General features: G+C 36.9%; 1 protein-coding gene across 3 annotated transcripts in view; it reads left to right on the top strand.

Moving 5' to 3' along the window:
- The window catches only part of LOC131790883 (dedicator of cytokinesis protein 7), a 66,710-nt gene that overhangs the window by 4,146 nt on the left and 48,625 nt on the right, over nt 1–13,939 (top strand). For 2 of the 3 annotated variants that reach the window (XM_066159820.1, XM_059108133.2), the window contains exons 5-23: nt 555–684; nt 839–921; nt 2,261–2,408; nt 3,552–3,637; nt 3,978–4,044; nt 4,728–4,952; nt 5,751–5,948; nt 6,551–6,751; nt 7,564–7,657; nt 7,906–7,976; nt 8,931–9,022; nt 9,135–9,255; nt 10,165–10,235; nt 10,717–10,867; nt 11,275–11,376; nt 11,762–11,848; nt 12,065–12,287; nt 12,842–13,018; nt 13,680–13,936. In XM_066159820.1, the coding sequence (XP_066015917.1) occupies nt 555–684; nt 839–921; nt 2,261–2,408; nt 3,552–3,637; nt 3,978–4,044; nt 4,728–4,952; nt 5,751–5,948; nt 6,551–6,751; nt 7,564–7,657; nt 7,906–7,976; nt 8,931–9,022; nt 9,135–9,255; nt 10,165–10,235; nt 10,717–10,867; nt 11,275–11,376; nt 11,762–11,848; nt 12,065–12,287; nt 12,842–13,018; nt 13,680–13,936 (2,584 nt within the window). The remainder of the gene's footprint in view (nt 1–554; nt 685–838; nt 922–2,260; nt 2,409–3,551; nt 3,638–3,977; nt 4,045–4,727; nt 4,953–5,750; nt 5,949–6,550; nt 6,752–7,563; nt 7,658–7,905; nt 7,977–8,930; nt 9,023–9,134; nt 9,256–10,164; nt 10,236–10,716; nt 10,868–11,274; nt 11,377–11,761; nt 11,849–12,064; nt 12,288–12,841; nt 13,019–13,679; nt 13,937–13,939) is intronic. The other variant, XM_059108134.2, reaches the window with a different exon arrangement.

The raw sequence follows: 13,939 nt of genomic DNA, 5'->3' as shown, positions 1-13,939 counted from the left end.
AAAAAAGCTGACGTTTTGAGCTTAAACCTTAAGAGTGAAGGGGCTAACACTCGAAACGTCAGCTTTTTCAACCTTTATGGTGGCCAATTTACATTTTCAACTCAGTTGTTAACACTCAATTACCTGCTATCCTCTCCCACCGACACAGCACCACAGTTTCTTTAGAAACTTTCCCCCTCTATTCATTTAGCAGTACATTGACTGTAATAATATTGCACAATGAAAATTTACTAATCCTCCACAGCAATTAACAATAATTCACCAAATTAGAGGTGAATAGTGGGGGATATTTACCAAGCTGCAAAGTGTTTCAGTTAATATCCACCTCTCTCAATGACACTGAGGTGAATAACTATTTTAGTATACACCATACAGATACCAAAATATTAGTGTATTATTTGGAGAATTTCAAAAATTAGTTAAAAATGGTCGGAAATTAAACTCTTCTTGTGTCTTTGGCTGCTTGGAGGCTAATAGTGCTTACTATTCACCTTTGAACTTGTCCAGCCAATTGGCGCATTTCAGATCAAAACTTGGTGTTCTGTTTAAAACAGGTATCAGTTCCGTTGTTCCGATGAAGGAAGACCAGATTCAAGGCGTAGAATAGCACGAACGTCCAGCTTTGTGAGAACGCTTCCTACCCAGCTTTATGAAATTGATGAAAAAGGAAAACTTGCAGATCAGGTAATAAAATTTAGTGGTATTTGTTTGCAGAAACTAAAAGAACATGGTGTGAATATCACTGTGTGGAATGTTAGTTTTATCCTGGGAGACAGTTAAATGCAGAGAGCTGTAAATGTTAAATTAATGATCTTTGCTTGTTTCTTTCATATTATAGGGAAAGAGTGAAGCACAGCAAAAAGTATCACAGCAGTCAGGCAAAGGACAGGATGAGTTACCTCGAGGTAGCTGGGCATCAAGGTTAGTTTGTGTATACTATTTTCATTTGAAGTGTTTTGAATTGAGTCTCAAAGACTAGGAGTGACCTTAAGCAGTCATGACAGCAATGCAAAGGAAACCATCAATCTTTAAAAAAGAATTAATTTAGAATTTTGCGAGTGGTAGATGTGTTTGTTGTCTTTTAATGTGGCACACCTCAACTTCAGCATGACAAGGAAGTGCAGTGTTGAATTCCAAATGAAAACTTAACTAATTCACTGTGTAGGTTTCTATTCTCAGACCTCACAAATTTGGATGATTTCATATTCATTTGCTGTTTTGCAGAGGACAGCCTAGAAATGTTTAAGGTTTCAAAAGCCATGGTTCTGTCTATTACTTATAGATCTTTTTTTAACACTTCTTGCCATCATGGTATTGGTTTGATTGTTAGGTCACCAAAACCAAAGAATCACAAGAGCTAATAAACAAGCTCTATTTTATTTCAAATGATGGCATCCACAGTCAAATTTTTTGTGCATTTGAAAAAGGCTTTTAAACAGCTGGGTTAATAATTAATTTTGGAATCTAAAACCTGGTAAGATGTAAATTTCTGGTTTCACCTTTTATGGCAGGGATATAAACTACATTAGGTTTAGGAGTATAGTATATCACATTTACTTGCATAAGTACCCCTGAGTAAGTCCCCCCCCCCTTCAAATGATTTGGAACAGAAAAGTTAATATGTGCTACCCCCTGATAAGTGCCGAGGTCCTTCAGAAGCTGCTACATGTATGCTTCATACTTGGTTATATTTCTTGAGAGATTTGGATGCAACGCTTTTCAAATGCACAAACTTAATCACAAAGAAGGGTAGTCCCCTAAGCTAGAGCTTTTGGACATCAGATCAGGAAGGGTCAATGCAAAGGAGGTTGATTGAAGACTCTGCTGGAAATGGAATCGAGAAGTGACAGACAAGCAAATGGTGACGATCAAAATTGAAGACCCTTCTGTATGTTATACAATTTTTGAACCCTGAGAAAATATACTGTTGAATTAAAAAGAACATTTTTTCATTGCATTCAACTTTTGATGGCCATCCTTATATAAGTTCTGCCCTTGAATAAGCTCTACTCTTGAGGCACAAACAGTTGAATAGAGCTGTAAGAGTTGTCAGGTGGTACTTATTTGATGAGTAAATATGGTTCATCTCCTTTGTCAGACCAACATACTTCTTCTTAAAGAGTAGGGTATGAGGCTCTTAGTTTTTTTGGTCTGGTCTCAATCTGTGCCACATTTTAAATTGCATAATATTGACCAACAGCAAAACATACTAACAAAATGACTTGAAAAATTGTATAATTGTGGGTTTCTTTTTTTACAGCATATTTGACTTGCAGATGAGTAATCCTGATCCACTTCTGCCTTCTCTTCTTGAACGCACTCCAGCTGATGAGTTGGACTTGGCTAATCAAGAAGACCGTCAACTTCACAGGATGCACTCCTTATTTTCTATTTATCCTATTCAGCAGGTATCAAGAGAAAATAGACCATTGCTTCTAATAGTCATTGGCTCAGTTGTAAAAGGGAGAATATTAAGGAAACTGACAATGTTCATTGTAGAGGTCAACTTAGAGCCTTAGAAACAGAAAAAATTCTGGTTCCTCATAGGGTCTCAGAATTTTTTTCTATGTCTTGCGCTTATGAAAAGATGAAAAACGTCTTTATAATCTTTACTGAGCTCAAAGTTATCATCTATTTTATTCTATTTACAGATGAAAAATATGTTTAATTAAGAAAGAGGTTTATAAATGTATTCAGTGAGTGATACAAACATACTTGGAGTAAATTAACTGATACAGAATGCACTTTCTTTAAGTTTACACATGGGATCTTCAATTTTGGCTTATGCTCTCCTAACATCTCCCATAGGTGATACATGCACATGGAAGACAGTGAAACTAGTAGAAAGTGCTTCTTACTGTGTGTTAAAACTGCTCACAACAGTCCCTAATCCAAATTGAGAATTGTGATTTGCTTTTTTTTCAAAAAACATGAAGTTCATTTTCAATAATAATAAAAATAAACAAAGTAGAAAATTATGAGTTTCTTGCAATAACCATTCAGGATATTTGGTAGTGAAACCATTCTTGGTAAATTGTGCTTATTTCATGAATGTCACTCAAAAACAGCAGTAGCTTACCCAGAAATAAAATGCTCAAGTACTGTATATCCTTGGTATTATTTTTCAAACGATTATCAAAAATGCTCAATTTCTCACTATAAAGATAATTATCTGTCGTCACTTGGAGAGTTTTTCTGCAGGCTCAACCACAACTGTGTAACATTGATTTTTAGCTCTCTGTTAGTCAATTTTGGTCAATTGTTTCTTGGTTTAAGCTATCCGTTTTTGGACTTTGGTCAACTTTTAAAATTTTTTGCTCTCCGTTTAAGTGGTTATGGAAACTGTTTAAATGCTTGAGTTAGCCATTTAGTATCCATTTAAAACTGTTTTTTAGACTGTTTAACAGAAAAGCATTAGTGTCTGTTTTCCCATGGAGGGTTACATTTTATTTGGCTCATTATTGAAAAATTCCTTTTTCACCCATAAAAGTTTTTTTTTTTTTTGTAATACTTGCTACTTTACCCTGTTTTTAATTTCCTTTTTTTCTTAGGAAGAAGGAATAGAAAAGAGGATTCCTGCCACCATCCCTCAAGAGCATTTTGGACAAAGAATTCTGATTAAATGTCTTCAACTAAAGTAAGTGTATAGAAGCCATACTAAAGCATAACTTCACTCAACTCTTTAAGGGCTTTACAATTATTGTGAATTTTATTCCAGAAAGTCTCAGAAATTGAATTAAAATATCATTGTACTTTTGCTAAAGATTTGAAACAGATGACTTCCTTTGTATTTTTGTTTAATATTTTGCCTAGCAACACTTTTTTTTCTGAAGCCATTTTGAAGTGATATTAGCAATTTTTAGATTTTGATAAATTTGTTATGCCGCATTGATATTTTTTTATTGGCTGGTCAACTTGAAACAAAAACAATCAGCTTTGAAATAGGAGGTTTTATTTGAAACTTTTTTATTTTTCAGGCTTGATTTAGAGGTGGAGCCAATATTTGCATCAATGGCTCTCTATGACGGAAGAGTCAAGAAAAAGGTGTGGTTCTTACTTAGAGTAGTAATTATAAGATTTATTATTTGAATCTTGGAAAAGATTTTAAATTTCTAGTACTTGGAAAAGACTAAAGATGAAAGATGGTTAAATTTAACCCCCTCTTGCCTTGGATGGGGGGGGGGGGGGAGGGGGAAATCCTGATTCTGTCATGGTCTAGAAACTGGGATAGGGTGTAAGTTGCAATATTTAGGCCACTTTACCCTTTTCTTGTCAGGCCTGAGTCTGGAATTGGGCCAAGTGACCTTTCTAGCTGGAGCTTAGCTCTGTCAGTTTCTGTCATATGGGTCATATGGAACAACTGGGAGTTTTCCTACTTCCTCTGGATGGGATGCATAGGTCTATCCCAAGTTACCCTAAGGCATTAACTTTTGTCAGCTTTGCCTGAAAGCTTATTGGTACCCATTTATACTCACTGATACCCTTGTATACTCTGGTTGAAGAGGCATCATGATAGTAAAGTGTCTTGTTCAAGAACAAAGACCCAGCTAAGTATGAAGCCCATGCAGAGTCCAGTACACCATCTGTTGAGCCTCTTTGTCTCAACATGCCTTTCCTCTTAACAGTATGAAAAATAGTTTAACTTTTGTTTATTTTACTACATGTAGATCATTCATGACTGAAACAAGCTTTCTAACCATATATAACCCTTTGTTTATTTTTGACAGATTTCTGAGAATTTTTACTTTGACATGAACAGTGAATGGTGCAAGAAGCTAGTGGAGGAGCAGAACCCTCGTGTAGATATTTCCACTCTCAGTCGTTCAGCAGTATTTTCCATTACCTACCCCTCCACTGATGTGTTCCTTGTCATCAAGCTTGAAAAAGTTCTACAACAGGGTGACATTAGTGAATGTGCAGAGCCGTATATGAAGGACACAGAAAACCCTAAGGTCAGTTTTGGCAAGCTGATCAAGACAGAATTTCTCCTTACAATATCAATACAATATCAAGCAGACAAGTGATGGGAATAAAGAAATATATCAGTGAAGGGATTATAAGTAGATCCAATACTAAATTCTCTAAACTAACATCTTAAGAACTGTATGGCAGACAATAAGGAGAATTACTAATGAGATCTTGGGTGTTAAAGGGTTAACAGCAATTTACAGCTTATTGTTGAAAGTTAATTTAGGATTACATTTTGTCTTGTTTTTACATGGTTTTGGAAAACCGGTGATGTCTTCTTAATCAAGGTCAGGGTATGGGAGTCCAATTTATTTCCCACTCTGGAAACTGTGAATAAGAAGAGTCACCTTGCAGTGTCTCCTGCTAAATTCCCATTCCCATTCTCATCCTCCCTTGTTTGGTATTGAAAAATGTGGTTTGAGTTATGGAGGGTAAAAATTGCATAAGAAATGATTGGAAGGGAAATGAAACTATTGTGAGCTTTCAGCATAAGGTTGGAGATTGCAAGGTTTCTCTGAGTTAGCAGGAATTTACTTTGTTTTAAATCAGACCAGACTTGTTCATGTGTGCTCTCCTGCATTTGAGGCCAGTTTATTAAATGTATTTCCAACAAAAAATAATTTTGTTCCCTCTCGACATTTTCCATTTTTTTTTCAAACCAAGCATAGAGAAAAAATGCGATCAGCTGCTGTGTTAAACTGTGAGGGGCTTGGCAATTATTGCATGCCGTTTGCATCTTTCTCTGATAGTCTTCCATTTTTCCATATTTTTTTCAAATCCAGCATAAAGACAAAATGCGAACAGCTGCTGTGTTAAACTGTGAGAGGCTTGGCAAGTATCGTATGCCTTTTGCGTGGACTGCAATCCATCTTATAGACATCATAAGTGGAAACAAAGATGGCATTGATCCATTGGCAGCAACACCAACACCTGCATCACAAGAAAAAGACACTTCTTCGTCTGGGACTTCTGTGCGCAGGGTAATTAATGTCATAAAGAAAAAAAATAACTTGACTGATTTTCTCAGAAATGTTAGTCTAATATATACAACTTCCTATGAACAAGTGATTTCTTAATGTACATGAAAGAATTAAAAGCTTCTGATCGGCTGAAAACAAGTGCATTTTTCGTGTAACACAAGTGCAAAGTTACAACACAGGTGGAAATTACAAATAGTGTGTGTGCTCTGTCAAAATATTGTCTGTCTTGACTTTCTGTGATACTTCATTTATCTAAATTATTAATAATTTTTTTAAATAAGTAATAACTTGATTTTGTGTGTAAATTTTTTAAAGACTACAAATTACCCTCGTCCTTTGGTTGTCTTTGAAAAATTTAATCATGCTTCTTTACACCTAAGTGCTCTTGAGTTCATGTTGTTACATTCATTGATATTCTGCAATTGGACAATGTAGGTAAAACAAAATCCATGATCATGGTAAAAAAATTTAATTTATAAAAAACAAAGATGGCATGAACTTTGTTTGTTAGTGGGGAAAAAATCTTGAAATCTGTTTCCAAAAGTGTGGCTTAACTCTGTAAAAAGTTCTCTCTTAGTGAGTGATTCATTTTCTTTTGGCAGCAGCAATCTGGAATGGCAGAAACACCACCTGTTGTGCCAAGAGGCAGCCGACGGAAGGACAGTGAAAGTGCCTCCAGCAGAAGTTCAGTGATTGAGGCACGCAAGTCGATACATCTGGCAGATATCAGTGAATTTGAAGTTACTCCTGACTTGACAAACTTCAGGCCTGTTACACTTACTGTCAGTAGCTTTTTTAAACAGGTAACTGTAGCAACTAATTCTTAACACTATACAAGTGTACACCCTACCATTAGTATGCATATTCTCCATACTGTTTCCAATATTTTTCCTAAGGTGCTGACTAGGAGAACTTGTTTAAGCACAAAGAGCATCTTTAGTTGGTGATCATTTCCTTTATTCTCGTTACCTTAATGTTTGATTCAGGTGTGATATTGTAAGGAGAAATTAGATCCTAGTCTTCCAGAGGTTGAAGGGTTAAAATAATAGCTCTCGTGCTGTTTTTCAAATTGTCCCTCAAGTTGTGTTGAAAAGGAAAAGATTACCTGGCAATTTATAATTTACTTCATGGCTTCTTTTCACTTAGTTTTGGGGAAGAATATGTCAGTGTTTTGAATTGTAATGTCAGAGCTGTCAGAAAGAGCCAGTAGCTGGTCAAATTGGCTAGCAAGTCGGCCATCTTTAGCTGGCCACTTTGGCCTCATTTTATTATAAGTACTTCTGAAAACTTGTACAATTATTTCATTTCAAAATACCATGAAAAAAAAATTGTACAGCAGCCATTCCCGAGGTTTAAATGGGATTTGAATCACAGTTAACTGGTAACAGGTTCAAATGAGTGAATCAATTCTATTTATTCAGAATTTGATGAAAGGTTTGTGCAAAAATTCTAAGGATGTATGCCTGGGACATTTTAGGGAAATAGTTTCCAGTCTAATCTGCATAATAGGATAAAATTACAAGGCATTCTTTTTGTGATACTTAACATAACTATGGCAGTTTTAGGAATTATGTTTATAAATGATTTGGGAATATTATGTTTTGATCTTGATCAGGAATCTGATAAACTAAAAGATGATGACTTGTATAAATTCTTGGCTGACCTCAAGAGACCCTCTTCAGTATTAAAGCGTCTGAAGTGCATACCAGGTAATGCTGTTGAAGTGATGTGGCTTTCCATACTTGTAGGGGTTTCCAAAAAAGCCAGTGTCAGTACTTGCAGTCTACTGCTGCCTACAAGGTCTCTAATAATGTGAATGTCTTTGGATCTTTTGAAATGTCTTTGGAACTTTTCAGGCATCGCTGGATATGATGGGGTCTTTGATGCTCTGATTTAAAGATAGTTTGCAGGTACATTAAAGGTAGCGGACAATTTTATTTTTATTTTTTCTCCAAAGGAACCTTGAAGCTTGACATCTCCCCACCTGGGGACAAACCACCATACTGCTTAACTTCTGAGTTACATCAGGTATCGTTATACTTGTACACTGATTTAACTCCCAAGATCTGATTGTTGATTCTCCCTCCTGGCTGCTCTACATTTCCATGCAAATTAGTGATGAGAAAATGGTGTTAGATTAAGATAACAACTTTACCTGATAAGTTTGAGTATTCTCATTACTTTTTTACTGTACAAGGTAAAGATATTAAAGGGAGAAGTTACATGTTAATCACTGTTGTGTATTAAAGCATTAAAAGTACAGGATCTCATTGGTTACTTGAGGGTCATATGTGTCCCAACAATGAAACTGTTTCTGGTCAAAAGTCCACGAGCAGGCAAAGTTGCAAACATATGATATCAGAAGGTAAAAAAACTGTCACACACGAATGTTAACTGATGATCACAATTGGATGTGAAAAGAGTTGGATTGGAGGTGGCTTGAAAGTTGGCCTGGCCCTGGGAAACATTGAGATCTTTGGGAAGCAAAGTCAACTGTTTCCTGTCTACATTTTCTAAATTCTTCCACTCATTTTAACCTAATTTCAAGTAGACAATTATTGAAAATGAGGAAAACTTTAATTCAGTCAATTGACTATTTGACAGGAGGCATCATTTAAGGGAGGCAGTTTGAATGAGGTTTATTACATCAGTTAGTATGTGTAGGATAAGTCAGTTTTGCAGGACTTATTCACTGTATGGCTCATCAAACTTTAAGGTTTGTTTGAAATGAAATCTTCCCCTCTGTTTGAGCTCAGAGATTTGCTAACCTAGTTTCTTTGGTTTGTACTGTACCAGCCTGAGTAAGTTATTGAACCTTGTTTTTTTCTGCCTGGATTTATGGCCTGTGCATTTCACACTTGGGTGATAAATCTGAATGGTAAAAAATTGGTCTGTTACTTACAGTATGGACCCCAAACTCAGCTAGTAAGAGAGTTGTATTTATTCAGTCTTGTTAGAACACCAAATTCTCTTGTTTTTCAGGTACATCCATATCCAGATGGGAAAGCAAGACCAACCAAAGAGATAGAGGAGTTTGCACCCAAAGAAGTGTTTGCACCATATCTTACATTCAAGTAAGACACATTTAAATCTTTGTAAATAAATAGATGTTTTGATTGATGGGGCAGATTGCATCAATAAATTTGTCAAGTCTTACTCAATGTACAACGGTTTGTGTTTTTTCAGGAACCTTATGTATGTGTACCCTCTGAGTGTCAATTACACCAGTCGCAGCACATCTGCCAGGAATATTGCAGTCAGAGTACAATTCATGGATGGTGAAGACTTTGATGCTTCTGCGCTTGAAGTAAATAAATTTGCTACTGATTCAGAAGCAAATATGTCTGTCAATCTAATAATTATGCTTTGTTGACAATGAAGTTCTTTTGATTTTTTGGCTCCTTGGTTTTCCATTACATTAATTGTTAAATTCCTGGATCCTCAACCCTGACAAAGAGAACTTGTTTGATGATCAAGTGCTTCTTAAATTGGTGATCAATTTCTTTATTCTCATGACCTTTACATTTGATTCAAAGGTGATACTGTCAAGAGAAATTAGAAGCCAGTCACTCTTATGGGTTAAAGGGTTAAAAGATGCCAGTACATTTACAGCCCTTTCCCATTTCTGATTCCTTCAGCTTCATGAATGAGTCAATTAGCATTAGTAATAATTATTGAAATTCAGTACTATGCCAGGATGCCTTTAGCCTGGAGTGCAGGCATCTCATTAGGGTGAGCTAGCGTCATAAGCTTGCGATCATTTATATGACTGGCCATGTTTGATTTGGAGTTAGAGTGGACAGTTAGGGGTAGGGGTGGGGGAAGGGGGCTGGGGAAGGGCAAGAATCTTCACACCCCCACCCCACCTTGTTTTTGACCTTGGTACAAATTTCTTTCTCTGTTCAGGCCAGTCTTCCAGTGCCATTGAAATAAAAAATTGGGGCCATAATTTTCTTTAAGAAAATACCAAGCTCTTGCTTGCCAAAGTTATGCCTGCTCTGCAAGCTTGGATGCCTTCTCCTGCACTCTCTGCAGGCAGATATGCACATTAAGAATTGGTCTTCATGCGCATATGAGGTGCACTTAAACACCATCCACTGACCCGTCCTGTCCTCTCATTTATGTCTAGAGACAGGAGATGCCATCATTCTATGAATACCCTTTGTCCTTGAAATTAGCCAAACAGTTACTTTAGTTGTTCCTTTTATTTATCTAGTGTGTGTTTGGCAAGTCAAGTGGTGCTGCTATGCAGAAAGATGCCTGGTCACCAGTAACTTACCACAATAAGTAAGTCACTGCTTAACTTGTGTGTCACAATATAACTTGCTTTTTCTTGAAATTACATTTTCTCAAAAATTTAATCATTCTACCCAAAGATTGTTTTAATTTTACTTCTGAATCTATTCAATGTACTAAACATTTTAGCCAATATCTTTTTACCCTGGAAGTTTGAAAAATTGGGATTTCCACATTGATGGTATTTTAGGGAAACTATTCTTCTACACGTACTGATACTTTTTCACACAGAGAAATCAGGTCAGCTATTTCTTGCCATTTTATGTCACTAAAAATAAGCAACTGAGATGCAACGGGCCAGTTTCCAAAAAATAAGATTGGCAAGCATTCAATTTACAAATAATGCAATGGTATAAATATGTTATTGGTGAATTTGTTGATAAGCCAATGAACAATCAGCAGTTTAAAGGTGGTCAAGGCTTTTTTTGTACATATAATACACTGAAAATAATTTTCTGTTTGTTGATCGAAGGTGCCCGGACTTCTATGAAGAAGTGAAGATCAAATTACCAGCAAATCTCACAGATCAACATCACCTGCTGTTCACATTTTACCACATCAGCTGCTCAACTGGGAAGAAGCTTGAAGAGAAGGGACCGGTTGAAACACCCATAGGATATACAGTATGAAAAGTGCTTTGTAATTTTATTATCTTTTCTACAGGTTTTGTCTTCATTTGACATCCGTTTCAATCTCTGGGCCTCTTCGTTTTCTATTTAATCAATCCTTTAACTTCCAAGATCTGATTGTTAATTCTCCCCTCTAGCTGCTACATATTTTCTTGTAAATTATTTGTGAGAATTTGGTGGTAGATCAATATTACAATTTCTGCCTGATAAGTTTTAGTATAAGCATTAGTGTTGTCTTGGCACTTGGTAGATAAGTTTTAGATTAGAAGAGTTTTTCATTTTGAACAAACTGAAATTTTTCACAGTAATTTTCTTCCAATGGCACAGGTGGCTTAACCAAAAAACTCAGTAGGAAATAAATAATTTCTTTCATGAGTTAACCTTAGGATTTTTCCTTTCAGTGGATCCCTGCAATAAAGGAAGGCCGTCTAAATCTGGGCGAATTCCATCTTCCTGTTTCTTTGGAAAAGCCACCTACAAGTTACAGTGTGTTGTCACCAGAAGTGAGTTCTGTGGTTTTAAACAATGCATACGAGCTTGCCGTGATAATTATAATTTAATAAACAATGTACTAGTGCAATCGTCAATTGAAGGTCGAAATTGAATCGGGATTGCGTTGGTTTTGCTTTATTGCGCACTGTGATTGGTCCTGAAACTTTGCGCCACCCCCTCAACCAATCAGATGCAAAGTTAAAAGCAAGCACAACTTGGTCGCCCGCGTTTTCCCGCGCTTTTGGCAGTTGGGTTTTTATTTTTAGTTCACATTGGCCTGATAGGCATTTTTCTTTGTTTTGATTAGCCGTTGCGCATGCTTTTTACACCACTCAATTGAGAAGCGCTCTTTTAGCTTCGTGCACTAATTTGTGTGTTTATTTTTGCTATTTGAAGGTGCAACTTCCCGGTATGAAATGGTTAGAGAGCCATAAGGGTGTATTTCATGTTGCCGTCAGGGCTGTCTCTTCCATTTACACACAGGTAATTTTTATAACTTTTACTTAAGTTGTTATGGACCAGTGTTAATATCTGAGCAACTTTGTACCTACCCCTTCCCCGGTAACAAGTTGTGGTTAGTGTTGGGTTAGGGGAGGAGTAGGTGTGCAGTTTCTCTGACACTGACAGCGATTGGTCAAAATGAATGCTGTATTTTTCTTGCTGTGCAGTATTTCATTTCCATGTTTATTCTTTTTTCAGGATATTCCCATTCATAAATTTCTAAAGATCTGTCATCAGATCGAAGGACGTGTTGCATCATCACCAACTCGTACCTCAGAGGGAAACCTGGAATCGGTTTTGCGAAAAAGCATAGTTGACTTGTCCAAGGCAAGAGAAGAACCTCTTGTGAGGTTCTTGTACCTGATTCTGGATAAGCTTATTTTGCTGCTTGTCAGACCACCAATAATTTCAGGGACTGTAGGTAAAGATAATTTAGAATATCCATCCATTGAGGCACATTGCGATTAAGTATGGTTAAACAAAACCTAAGTTATTACAATGGCTAATTAGAGCAACAATTTCACAACGCGCTTAGGTATCTCTTGTTGAATAGCGCCGGGCTGCCGTGCGGGAGGTCCAAGGTTCAAGCCCCAGACCGGACCAACATTCAGGGTCTTAATAACTGAGGAGAATGTGCTACCTTTGCTATGACATCATATAATTAAACATTCTAGTCTCTGATAAGGACGAGAAACCTTTACATCTTCTCAGTGCTAGTGAGTAGAAAACGTAGTTCTTAGCGTTGTGATCTGGCCTCGTTATTGTTTACATATCTTTTTTTTACAATGGACCAGCCTGTCTAAATTTCGAAAAAAAAATCAATAAATAAAGAGGAACTTGAAGTAGAAACAAGCTAACTGTCCAAATGAAAATGTCGGTGACCAAGTATCTTAAACCTCAAACCTCAAATATTAAATTTTATTTAATTCCAAGTCTTATTTTTCTTTTGTTGATGGATTATTTTCTTTCCCTTAGTAAACATTGGACAATCAGCTTTTGAGTCGTTAACGCAGATTGTCCATCGACTTCATGTGCTGTTAGAGAACAGCCAGGATGAACACGGCCGTAATCAGCTGCTGGCTTCATACATCACTTATGTCTTCTCTGCTCCTTACAATCACTCTCCACCATCATCACCTGATCATTATGCAGGTTGGCTATTGTATTTCATCTATTATTTGGTTATCAGCGATGGTATCGATGGTATAATAGTCAGTGCACTGGACTCTGAATCGAGAGGCTCGGGTTCAGGACCTGGCCGGGTCATTGTGTTGTATTCTTGGAAAACACTCTACTCTCAGTGCCTCTCACCACCCAGGAGTATAAATAGTTAATGGTCAGCGGAATGTCAGGGAAGCCTGATGAAATGCTAGGGGGTAATTGCTTTGAAACGAGGTCTTTTTGGGTGGGTCATATGGGTTGAGTACAGACCAATTTACCTACCAATTTGCTCCTTCCCATCGCAAAAACAGTAATGATAATGGTAGTGTGTTTTATATCAACATTCTCGCATATACATGAAGTACAATGTTGTTACATTAAATTTTAAAAATAAAATTTATAGATATGTAATTATAATTTAACTATGTAATGTACGATTGATTATTAAAAAATAAATTGTACTTGGAAAAAAAACCACGACGTAATCAGGCTTCCCGTTCTATACCTCTTTGATATTGTATGGTTCTTTGTGTTTCTCGTTTGGTGATGGCGCGCCGACACCTTCGTCGAGGGAAAATGTTTGGAGAGTGGGCCCCCTCTTGGTATCTTTTAAGGTGTATTCAAACAAAGTTAAATTCGTCTTTCATCCTAGAACCATCACGTTCAGCGAGTATACCAGTTGGGCTACAAAGTAAAGCAAGACAGAAGATGTCAAGCAGTAATCCTCACCTGAACTCAGCGGATGAGCAGCAACCTTCATATACAACTGGAAAGTGGGTGGATGAGGAAGAGGAACCAAGGATGGCTGAGGTGATGAACTTGCCTGGCAACAGGAGCAGTATGGCAGAGTCTCGTCCCAGCTCCCTGGCTGTTCCTGGTCTTGTTCTTGGCAGCAGTAATAACAGGAAGGTA

The sequence above is a fragment of the Pocillopora verrucosa genome, chromosome 12, assembly GCF_036669915.1.
Source record: "Pocillopora verrucosa isolate sample1 chromosome 12, ASM3666991v2, whole genome shotgun sequence".
In the NCBI taxonomy this organism is placed as follows: domain Eukaryota; kingdom Metazoa; phylum Cnidaria; class Anthozoa; order Scleractinia; family Pocilloporidae; genus Pocillopora; species Pocillopora verrucosa.
The sequence above is the reverse complement of the archived record's forward strand: the minus strand, read 5'-3'. Positions and strand labels throughout refer to the sequence as shown.